Genomic DNA, 12,651 nt, shown 5'->3' on the forward strand with positions numbered 1-12,651 from the left:
TAACACAACAGATGTAGCAGAGGTTGTGTCACTGTCAGCAGCGGCCAAACAATTGCACGCAATATAGCGCAGGTTGCGCTAATAATATATATTGCAGCCAGATAAAACAATAGTCCTTAAAAGGACTTTTGGGACTCTAACACCTTTCAACACTAAACAACTCCTGTAGAGAAACATCTGTGAGGTTTTTCAGCAAAAGCATAGCATTGAGCTCTACAGACCAGTTGTTAAGGATTTTGCCCTTAATGTAGAAGGTTGTAAGTTTGAATCCCCACAGAAACATTTTAAAAATAGAGGCTAAATGAAACTTAAATACACAAGGTGTCCCAAACTGTGAAAAGTTAGATTTTATTGAGAAAAAAAAATGGAGCAAAACGTAAAATATGATCAAATAACACTCGTGTTAACCCACACCAACCTTTTTAACTTGTGTAACCAGTATTTTTTGTTGGGAAACGGAGATGTGTGGGGGCTCATTTTTTGCGGGCCGAACTGTCGTTTTTGACAATAACCATTTGGGTTGTGTATCACTTGATCACTTTTTATCCTATTTTTATTAACGGCCTTTTTTAAGAAATTTTCTGTTACGCCATTCACCATATGGGCTAACTTTTTAAAAATATTTTAATAGTATGGGCGATTTCCCATGTGGCGATGCCCATAACTCAGTTTTTTTGTATTGCCTTTTATTTTGGGGTTGTTATAATTTTAATGTTTTTTTATATTTTCAAAACTTTTTTAAATTTTTTTTTCTTTTTGTTAAGTCCCCCAAGTGGACCACAACTTACAATCATCAGATGTAAATTGCTCCATTAGGCCTCATGCACATGGCCGTGTTCCGCGGCCGAGAGCGGTCCGTGGTAACACAGCCTGGATTCCTGTTGAGAGCAGGAGTGCATGACGTCATTGATTGCTATGACGCCGTGCGCTTCATGCTGCCGCTGCACTACAGTAATACACTATACGAGTGTATTACTGTAGTGCAGCAGCGGCATGAAGCGCACGGCGTCATAGCAACCAATGACGTCATGCGCTCCTGCTCTCAACAGGAATCCAGGCCGTGTTACCACGGACCGCTCTCGGCCGCGGAACACGGCCATGTGCATTCGGCCTTATTCTGTATAGAAATCACTTTATCACAGTTCAATGCTGCCATCTAGTGGCCTGAACTGGGATATACTAACAATGAGCCTGGAAGCCTAGTACAGGCTGGAACTCATTTTTAGTACAGGGTACTTTCCCTGATCTCCTCTGGGGGAAAGCGCGCCTGAAGAGGAATTCTGCGCTTCCGTTTTTTTAATGCTGTCAGATGCCGTGAGTAAGGGGAACTCATTGCTGTGAGGGGAGGGGGTATGTGGCATATTCTAGGGCCATGAGGGCGTGTGAGAACTGTGTGAGGAGCTTTATGGGGTGTAAATCTGTGAGGGAGCGCCGGAATCGACAAAATTTAACTGTGTTGTTAGTACATTATTACAAGATTGGGGGCCGCACTTTTGATTTTGCCCAGGGCCACATTTTGTCTAAAACCAGCCCTGCCCATGCTACACCATTAATTTATGTATAATCGTCTAACATTAGATTGCAAGGTTTATACTGTACTGTACAAACATTAGTTCCACTGACGTGTACAAATTCATAAGTATGCTCTTTCAACATCTACAAACAGCAGAGAAAGAAAAACTAAGATCAGAATAGTAATTACCATACAATTACGCATGTACGGTACTCAAGAAAAGTAGGGAACCTGGACAACTTCCCAGTCATTTCTCTCCTGTTAGTTCTCACAGTCATACCTCAAGAGAAGAGGCACTGTGAGGCAATCCTGCTCATCATACCTCAAGAATAGGCTCCATTATTTTCTATATCTCCTGATCCAGAGTCAACATGACTTGTCCCAAGGGAACAGCTCCCTATTCTTTTGTTGGTGAGTCTATTTAACTCCTTAAGTGACTGTGTGTGTATATCAGGTGCTGTATATAATACCCTTCTAGATACTGGCATTCCTGAAATTCCTCACAACCCCATCAAGAATGTTCAGCCAGACCAAATTAAAGCTGTTCTGGGAATAATCTTGTACTGGAGACCTGCTGGTCCCTTAACTCAAAGAATAAATAGCATAGAAGAAATGATTCAGAGCCCAAGGTGAGTGAAATTTGAGCCGTTAGACATGGTTCACTTGCTAAGCCAATAACATGCAGTTAAAGATAAGCCACAAGACTTTCTTAGTTTGTGTTACTATGGGAGCTGTATAATCACACATTAGATAGTCAGCATGCCCTATGGTAGCAGGTCTGCTCTCATGACATGTGCTGAATCTGGTAATCCCACGATTTTCCATATGTCTTTCAACCTATTGAATGATTTAGGGTTGAAAAGAAGCAATTTCCAAGATAACAGATGGAGCCGGAGACCACACCATGGGGTTACTATGGCCATTAAAAATGTCTACAGTACAAACCAGAAGGACGTTTTGATAGATTTGAATTGTCGCCTGGCTGCGTATCTTGAAAAAGTAAAGACGTTAGAGGAGTCCAACCACAAGCTTGAGCAACAGATCCAACAGGTGTCTGAGAAACGGGTGGTAAGGCGAGACTACAATAACCATCAGAAGACCATTGCTGAACTTGAAAGTCAGGTGAGAATATACAGGTTAATCTTCAGTCCCTCTAAAATGATGTTCCTACATGTGTCTTTTGGTCTGTTCTCCCTTTGATTCCTCCTAGATTAGATCAATCAATTGATGCTGTACTGTGGACCATAATGCAAATGAGTCAACGAGGTAACAGATTCAGCAGAACTGAGGAAGGATCAGTGTATATCAAGATAATGTAACTATGTAACTAAACCCTGTGGCCAAAGGTCCAAAATGTAATTAACCAAGACTAGGCTGTGGAGGGAGAAAAACCTCATGAGCAGGGCATCGGGTTGATCTGTGCCCTATTTAGTACTTTCTGTTGACACCCACCCTTATTGTTAACCATTTAGTGCTACAATCCTATAGTGCTCAACTAACATTGCTGTAAGGCACCGAAATAACACTCAGGCATTTGCCTAAATAACATACCTTTTCATATCTGCAAGCACCATGTGTAGAATTGGACATGCAAGCTCTAGGTCAGGGATGGCCAACCTGAGGCTCTCCAGCTGTTGCAAAACTACAACTCCCAGCATGCCCAGACTGCCTACAGCTAGTAGCCTACACCAGGGCATGGTGGGAGTTGTAGTTTTACAACAGCTGGAGAGCCGCAGGTTGGCCATGTCTGCTCTAGGTGCTCAAGCCACCAGAGTGACCCCTGTTAGTATTGATATGTGATACACCCCTTATCTTGCATGGGGTGGATATTTCTTGATCCTCTTTAAAAACAGCAAAATAAAAATTGGTGGCAATGGGCTCTGAGGGATTTAAAAACATAAAAGAATGGATACTCATCCTCATCAGTCCCCTACTGCTGTCATTCCAATGTTGATCTGGTCTTCACTTTCTGTCCCTGCAAGACACGCTGGCAAATGCTAGAAAATTCCCATTTGGCCAATCATTGGGTAAGGGGTATCACTATCACCGCTAATCTTAAAGGGGTTCTGAAGTTTTTTAAACTGATGATTTATCCTCTAGATAGATCATCAGCATCTGATTGGCGGGGGTCCGACACCCGGAGCCCCTGCCGATCAGGTGTTTGAGAAGGCAGCAGCGCTGGCAGGAGTGCCGCGGCCTTCTTGCTGTTTACCGCAGGCCCAGTGACATCACGACTAGTATCATTGGTGTGGGTGGAGCTAAGCTCCATTCAAGTGAACAGAGCTTAGCCCCGCCCAGGCCAGTGACACTAGTCGTGACGTCACTGGTCCTGCGGTAAACAGCGAGAAGGCCGCGGCACTACTGCCTGCGCCGCTGTCTTCTCAAACAGCTGATCGGCAGGGGTCCCGGGTGTCGGACCCCTGCCGATGGGATGCTGATGATCTATCCAAAGGATAGATCATCAGTTTAAAAAAAAATGCAGAACTCCTTTAACATAACTCATAACTAAAAAGTATTGCCACCATACTTTGTATAGTGCTTGGATTTTTTTAGGGTCAAGCTGTTAGGTCACACGTCTGACAGCAGAATTGAGATAAACTGCAGTCTGTTTGCAAAGGCTACCAGCAGAAAATTGTAAGCTGCTATTTATGTGAATAGAGTAAAAGATGTAAAATCAGACCAAAAACAGTAAATCTAAGTATCTGCAAAGTAATCAACTTGTTAAAAAGATCTAAACTGTGACAATCTTCTATGAGAATTCCCATATCCGTGGAATAAACAGAGGAGGAAAAAATAATGTTTGCTTGTTGGAGTCAAGAAATGTTCCAGACATCAGAGATCAAAGAGAGATGTACTAGGTTTTATTAAAATAACTTTATCATAGTGTACAATCATCAGCATTCATATGGGCTTACCCACTAATGAGGGAAACCATTGTGTTACTTCTATGTAGGTGTGATGTGTAGAGCTGCTTTTGAATACTGTACCAGGCACAATAATAGAAGGACAACTGTTTTGAAGTCTGTGGTTTAGTAGAACTAGGGCATGCATGTTATAGAGACAACCACTCTAACTGCTCTGAGACTCATGGCAAGGAGGAGTCCAGCTCAGTATGGTCCCATCTTTTTTCTCAGTGTTATCCTGCAGAGGACTAGAAGTATTCACATAAGCAGATGGTACTATGGTATATCACAACTGATCTTGGGTTGATCTGAATTCCACAACCCAAACCACTTCTGAGGATAAAGAAGTTGAAGCTCTAGTTAAGCACTGTAGCTCCTCTTTCTCATGATCGGCACAGGTCTCATGGATCATAATGGCGTGGCATCTCATTGATATGCCATAGCATCAAAAAATGTGAATACCCCTCTATAGAATAGAGGGACCTTAATTAATGGAATATATACCCCTATCTTCTTATGGAAGATGGAGGAAAAGTGAATAAGTGCTAGAACCCTGTCCCCCAGATAGATATTGGGCAATGTGCACAAGGATCAGAATTCCAGGATGGCTCTCGAGGCACACTCCTGTCATTGAATATGGTTGTATGTATAACCATTTGGTCTGGTTTCATTTCAGCTCACCTTCATTAGAGTGAGTCTTACACCTCGAAAGTCAATTTCAAATTATGCCTCACCATGTAGGATAGGTGCTCTGAAACACAGCTATACCTTTCTTGTGAAAATCCAGTCCTCTAATCCTGAGAAATGCTTATTTTTATGCAAATAACATTTTCAGTGCACTATGGGTGGAGTATTCCCTTCGGTGCATTTAGTTTTCCCTGCATCATCATCCCAGCTCTGAAATCTCAATGACTGCCAATCAGATAACAGGGGGAAGCACTGGGTGACATTACTGGCAGAGTAATGGGTCACCACAGGGAGTGGTCCTGCCCATGGTGCCCGGATATCCCTATTTGTATAAAAAAAAAAAGAAGAATCTCAGGAATAGAGAACCAGATTGTCACAGGAAAGGTATGCTTACTTTGAAAAGGTTTTTGGGGGTGATAGACTGGCTTCAAAGAGTATTTATAACTGAATTTTTAAATAATTTTTTTAAAATTCTCTTATCATTTTGTTTCTATAGCACCTCTGCAGATCTTTAGTACCAGATTACAAACAGGCTTTGTGTAATCTGTTTACTGCTGTGGTATTGCTATCCATCTGACCCCTACTTCTTGCTAAATTATCAAATGAATGTTCGTAAATGGATGACTGCAGGATTAGACTACACAGGGTTTGTTTGTAGTCTGTTACCATGGAGACATACAGATCCAAGTAGTAAACATGGCATGATAGGAGATCTTTCATGAGGACTATTTCAGACTTTTTCTTTTACTTTAGAGGCATTGGAACAATAAATACATTGGCTGAGACGATAGACATAGCTATAGATTTACTGCTGCTAAAAAAATACACAATGACTGGCATAAAAAATATAATAAACATGTAGATAGTGTAATCACGTAAATGTATTCAAAGCACTGAGTAAACAGAACAAGTCATCTTTTCATTCTCAAAATCTATTTTCATCCATATGGAGATTATGGTATTATGTCTAGTCACATACTGTATGGTATCTTGTTGGAGAACAATGACATCCAGAGCTCCATAAACATGTCTGTAAATAAACATGGCTGAAATACAATTAGGCAAGCAATGCAAATAATTCTATGGCTTGCCACCCATCTTATCATCTGATCATATGATGTCACTGTGCTATCATATCATGTCACTCACATGCTACTTAAATCCTTCAATATATGTCAGCATGTGATCGATCAGACACAATTCTCCAGACTAAATAGAAATGTCCATCAAATTTAGGGATATTTATTAAAGCGTTTACACTGTTGTGGTGTAAAAAGGACACAAATCATGGCGCATGCTATAATTACACAATAATTTGTGACTTTTTAAAAAGTAGAAAGGAAAATTGGGTGTGGCTCATAAATGTTTGGCGCACAGACTGCCTAGAAATATCAGACAAATTTATTAGAAGGCCTGTAGCTCTGAATAAATTAGGTGCATTCTGCTCTGCCGGACTTTGTCATTGCATTGTCAACTGGGAACCTTGTTGACCACCCGCTGTCTATTAAAGGCGGGCAGTGCAGATCCTCATTCTGCAGCAACGTGTTTTGGTGTCGTTGTAGATGAGGGGATGCCAAAACGCTCCTGCGCTAAGAACCAGCTGGCCTAAGTTCTTAGCACAGACTCCTGCTTAACAGCTGTTAACGCTTTGAGTATGCCGTGATCCATACCACAGCATGATCAAAAGGGATTCCCCCCTACGATCAGGTCAACAGGTTTCCCAGAACTTATGATGGACCCCAGGGCTGTCCACACTGACTGGCCTTATACTCAATTTGCCTCTGTTTTGTACATTTCCATCTGAAATTCTCTTTTTTTAGACAGGGAAAAAAAGTCCTGCATGCACGGTCAGAATTTTGTCAGTATTTTGCATGAGTGTTTGATCAATATTTGTAAGCAAAAAGCAGGAGTGGAGCTTTTAGGCAGCAACCAACTGACTACACAGCATTTCTCTATAGTAGTACATTTTTGCATCCCTCTCAGAAGGTCAAAAAAATGCACCCGGGGTCTAACAATGTGGATAGCCAGTAGTCATGCCTCTGCAAAATTCTGACAATGTGGCTGTCACTGCACAAATATGACAGCACGCATCTGGCAATTTGCGCAAGGGACTCGGAGGGCCTCTCTGCCTCCATCTCCACTGCATACGGCCACCGTCTGATGGGGTCATCTGCGTCGTTGTTGTCCTCCAGCTCCTCTCCTTTCCCTTGGGCAGATAAATCACCTAAGTGTGTATAAAATTCCTGGGCATTTATATCGTCTTCCTCTGCCAGTTCATCCTTCTCAGGTCTATAGTGGCCATGAGATGTAGGTGACACATCTGTCCCCTTGCCAATCATATTTATCAACATCCCCTCCAGGATGTGAAGGAGTGGAATGACATCATTCATCCTGTAGTTCTGCTGACTGACAAATAAAGTGGACTTCTCAAACGGTGTGAGCAAATGGCACGGGTCATGCATGAGCTTCCACTGGCTAAGATAAAAAATTATAGCAGGGAGTAAACCTGTCTGTCGTTGACTGCCTTCCTCTGCTCATCCAACGGGAAAACATATCAGGCAATGTTGGGGAAGAGCATTTTGCCTTTGTACCTCGAAGAGGACTTGTTTTGCATGGTAAGAGTGGCTGAAGTGCATGCACAGTTTCCTGAACATTTTTAACAGCTCTTGCAGTCTAGTGAAAGCCTTGAGGAACCGGGTGACAACGATATTAAAGAAGTGCGACATGCAGGGCGCATGGGTCAGCACTCCTTATGCAACACAGACAAATTATTCTTCCTGTTATCAGTAACCATGGTTCCTATCTCCAGTTGACGAGGAGACAGCCAGTATTCCATTTCTTTATTGATGAAGTGGAGTAGTTCCTCCCCGGAGTGGCTCTGTTCGCCCAGGCTGACGAGGTGCAGAACCACATGACAACACCTAGCTTTGCATAGATTATATGATGGAGGACCACTGTGAACTGTGTCTAGAGGGGAGGGTGAGGACAAGGTAGAGGATGAGGAGGCAGAGGAGGACATTGGCACAAAAAACCCAGCATTACAATCCGGAGGTGGCATTGCCATCATCTCGCCAAGTTGCTGGTGTGTCAGGGCCAGAACCACATTTGCCGAGTGGGCTGTAAATAACATACACTACTCACCAAAAGTTAGGGATATTTGGCTTGTGGGTGAAATTTCAGGATGAACCTAAAATGCACTCTAACCTTTACAGGTTAACATAATATGACCTTCCCTAAACTGTTGAATGCACATGTCCAACTGTTCAATGTTTCAGTACTTTTTGCATAACTGGCTGTTCTCTAACAAGGAGCTTAATGGCAAAGTTCACAACAGGTGTTTGATCCATGAATAACCCAATAAATTTCCTGGTTCAATTACAATTGGTATTTAAACAGTGCTCCTCAGCATGCTGTTCACATTTTGACATCATGAGACCAAGACAATATCATGAGACCAAGATGATCAACAAGGCTTCAAGCAGGATGTTCTCAGACAGAAGTTGCCACTGAACTTAGAGTGCCACAGAGTATCATCAGCAGGTTGCAACAGAGATACAGAGAGACTGGAAGAGTCACAGAAAGGCATAGAAGTAGACATCTTTTGGCACATCCCACACTGATGACTGCTTTATTGTGAACAATGCACTGCAGAAGCAGATGATGAATGCCACACAACTCCAGGCACATTTAAGCGACGTGAGAGGCACCCAAGTGTCACATCAGACCATTCAAAACCATTTACATCAATGTGGTCTGCATGCTAAACGACCTGCAAGGGTACTTGACTACCCCACCAGGCACAGGCGTCATAGTCCTGCATGGATCAGGGAGCTGGATGAGGGACCAGGGGGCCTCAGTGCTGTTTACTGATGAAAGTCAATTCACACTGAGCAGAAATAATGTCTGCCAACGATGTTGGAGATGTCAAGGAGAGCGCTATGCATCAGCCACTGTTGTGGAGACGAGCCTTTGGTGGTGGTGGTGGTGTTACAGTGTGGGCAGGTGTGTCTAGTCAATACAGAACTGCCCTACAGTTTGTGAATGGTACAGTGACAAGTCCATACTACATGAATAACATCATTAATCCAGTTATTGTGCCTCTGCATAAACAACACAGGCATAATTTCATTTTCATGGATGACAATGCGCCAGCTCATCGAGGTCACATAATTAGGGAACGGCTGCTGGAGACTGGAGTACCTCAAATGGAGTGGCCTGCACTTTCTCCAGATCTAAATTCCATTAAAAACCTATAAGAGCAGCTGAGTCGCTGGTTAGAGGCTCGTAACTCTGTACGCCAGAACCTCAATGGCCACCTTCAAGAAGATTGGGATACCATGTCTTAGCAGACAATAAGTTGACTTGTGAACAGTATAAGACCTCATTGTCAAGTTGTAATTGATGCTCAAAGGTCACATGCAATGGCGTCGCTACAGGGGGAAAAGGGGGGGCAATTGCCCCCCCTAGGTTATTCCTTCCCCCCCGGGTGCCCCCCCCCCCCCCGCTGATTCCCAAGGCAGCTGCGCTGCCTCTTGTGCCCCAAAGGCCAGCGAATACTGATGAGCGCTTCCATTAAGGAAGCGCTAATTAGTACCGAAAAACCAGGAAGCGGTGAACACTATGTACTTACCACTTCCTGGTCCTCGGCTGTCGGCTGTGCAGGGCTGCGCACAGCGTGAGGGTGCACTGTGACCTCACGCTGTACGCACCAGTTCTGAGCACAGCCTACAGAGGAGGAAGAAAATCGAGGGCAGCAAGGAGCCACGGAGTCCAGAAGCAAGAGAGGTAAGTGTTTTTTTATTTTATAAAAAAAGAGGCTGCTGGGGGCATAATGGGGGCTAATGAGAGGCATAATGGGGGCTAATGAGGCATAGTGGGGGCTAATGAGGCATATGGGGGCTAATGAGGCATATGGGGGCTAATGAGAGGCATAATGGGGGCTAATGAGGCATATGGGGCTAATGAGGCTGTTACAAAACTGTTATTTACCCTGTTAGTCTGAATGGATGAAACACATGGTGAGAACAATGGATGGCGGCCATTTTAACTCACAGACACTGTTCTGACTTTTCAACACGGTGCTATCTTGCCTGTATTTGGTGCACAGAGACATCATTCAGTAGTTTGAAACTACCAAACAGGGGACACATTTATTAGTGACTATTTTCTGTATAACTTGTATATTTTCGGTGTAACTGGCATAAAACTGTATCTTCCAAACTACTGAACGGATCTGGGTGAATTTCGGATATGTGGTTTACCCAGATCTCCCGGTTCCGAGAATATACTTGTTATGGGGTTATTGCATGTTTTGGGGTTCCTGTGATATGTTTTATAAAACTGTATTTCTCTGCCTGTGATAATTATATTCGCCATTGTATTCAGTAATCTTATCACAGGCAGAAAGGAGGATTTTGTGTGGGAGTGTCTGTGTTTATTGTACGGATTGATTGGTTGTATTTCAAACCCCTGTGGGCAGTACTATGTTTGTGGATTGTAAATAAAAGAGGGTGTATGCCCCAGGACAGTCAGTCCTAGCTTGACCTTCAAATCGCAGCCTCGCCTCGTTTTGTGGGGGGAAAGATTATCCTAGCTGTAAAATAGCTAGTGGGATTGTTCTACATTTACAGGATCCTTCTGGATATCGAGACGAAGCGGCTCCTCTCTCTCTCCCTAAACAGAGATCCAGATTATCCAAGCGGTCCAGCTTCCAGCTAGCCTGGGAGTAACCGTAACATTTGGATGGCAGCGGTGGGATTGTCATGGATTTCCTAGGAGAGGTACTGAACGGATGGAGAGCGCTCACGAAAAATTGAAACGTGCGACCCTGAAGGATTCACTCGAAAGCAGAGGGGGGAACGCCAGCAACCGTCCGAGAAGGGAACTGATCGCAGAACTAACCGAACTGGATCAGGGCTTCACGATGGCAGAAACCCCGACCACGAGTAGTGACGAAAAGACCAGGATTGTTCGGGAGAGGCTCTCGCTATACGGGCCGAACCCACCTATGGAACTGGTGCAGCAGTTGATGGCAGAAGCGGACGAGGATATACGGAAGGCTCAAGCCCACGAACTCAGCCTAGTGACCGCACACCGCAATGCCGAAGCACCGCAGGTAATCGTTCCTGTCGAAAACGCCGGGAGGCCAAAGATACCCTATGCGGCTTTTAGACCCTTCCTAGAGAGCGAGACAGGAATCGATGAATATTTGGCGGACTTCGAAAGGCAATGTGCCCTGCACCAGATTCCCAACAGAGAGTGGCCCACGACATTGTCTGGGAAACTATCCAGGCGAGCCCTGGAAGCATTTCGGACTCTGGGCGCTGAAGAAGTGACACAGTATGCGCTGGTCAAAGAGACACTATTGCAGCGGTACGCTGTAACTCCTGACACGTATCGCCGACAATTTCGTAGCACGAAAAAGAAGCCTAACTATACACATATGGAATGGGCGCACCGAATGTGGAGAGCGGAAAATCACTGGATGAGCGGAAGTAAAGCTGTGACTGGTGAGGAAATTTTACAATTATTTCTCTTAGAACATTTTTATAATGGCATGGAGCAGCAGGGGAAGGAATGGCTGCGAGACAGACGACCTTCTACCTTAGAAGAAGCAGCCAAATTGGCCGATGAACATTACGACTCCCGTCTACACGAACCCACGAACTACCGAACCCCAGCACGGGTCGAACACAAAGATGTTTACCGTATGTCGCCACGTATCGAATTCCGAGCCCCGGTGCCCGCGGGGCCCGTACGGTACTCAGGACCACCGAATAACAACTCTGATCGTCCCAGACCGACCTGCTACCAATGCAAGCAACCAGGGCACCTCATATCTAGCTGCCCCCTTAATGCACACCAGACCCCCCGGAATTATAATTACCCCTCTGGGTCATCTCGTCCTGCCCGGGCGCTCTGTGTTAACCAAGAGGCCCCTATGGAGGAATATTTGGGACCACTTCACGAAGCAGATCCTGTATATGCTGCTTCGGATAACCGCCAGCACCATCGGCAGAAGGTATGGCTCAAGGGGCGATCTACCGAGGGGTTAAGAGACACGGGGGCTACCATTACACTGGTCCAGAGCCATTTGGTGCCAGAGCACAAGCGATCAGGGCAGACTGTGGCCGTTAGAGTGGCGGGGGGGATGTGTACAAAATTCTGACCGCTAAAGTACATCTTGATTGGGGAGCGGGAAAGGGGGCCGTGAACGTGGGCATAATGGATAATTTACCTGCCGAAGTACTACTGGGCAACGATTTAGGCCCCATGACTTCTGCCTATGCTCCAGTATACAACAACGAGGCGAACCCAGTGACTACCCGAGCCCAAGCCCGAACGGAGCGAGAACTCTCACCAGTACGGGAGACACAGGTAAGACCTGCCCCGACCTTGACTGACCCGTTAGGTCCCTGTCACGACCGCTACCCCAGCAGCAGTCGTGTCGCACCAGACGGAGGGGAAGGGGGACCCTTATCTACGGATGGGAATAGTATGGCCACCCCTGACTAACCCTAAGCTGGCACCTGTCTGCCCTGATACCCT

General features: G+C 44.8%; 1 protein-coding gene across 8 annotated transcripts in view; it reads left to right on the forward strand.

Annotated features, from left to right (window-relative positions):
- The first annotated feature begins 1,779 nt into the window (after positions 1-1,779).
- Positions 1,780-12,651, forward strand: part of LOC121004948 (keratin, type I cytoskeletal 18-like) — a 42,673-nt gene continuing 31,801 nt past the window's right edge. For 3 of the 8 annotated variants that reach the window (XM_040437399.1, XM_040437395.1, XM_040437398.1), the window contains exon 1: positions 2,232-2,635. In XM_040437399.1, the coding sequence (XP_040293333.1) occupies positions 2,273-2,635 (363 nt within the window). In that variant the 5' untranslated portion in view covers positions 2,232-2,272. Of the gene's footprint in view, positions 1,925-1,955; positions 2,143-2,228; positions 2,636-12,651 lie in introns of those variants that run through there. The other 5 variants (XM_040437394.1, XM_040437400.1, XM_040437393.1 and 2 more) reach the window with 5 other exon arrangements.

The sequence above is a fragment of the Bufo bufo genome, chromosome 6 (assembly GCF_905171765.1).
Source record: "Bufo bufo chromosome 6, aBufBuf1.1, whole genome shotgun sequence".
Taxonomy (NCBI): domain Eukaryota; kingdom Metazoa; phylum Chordata; class Amphibia; order Anura; family Bufonidae; genus Bufo; species Bufo bufo.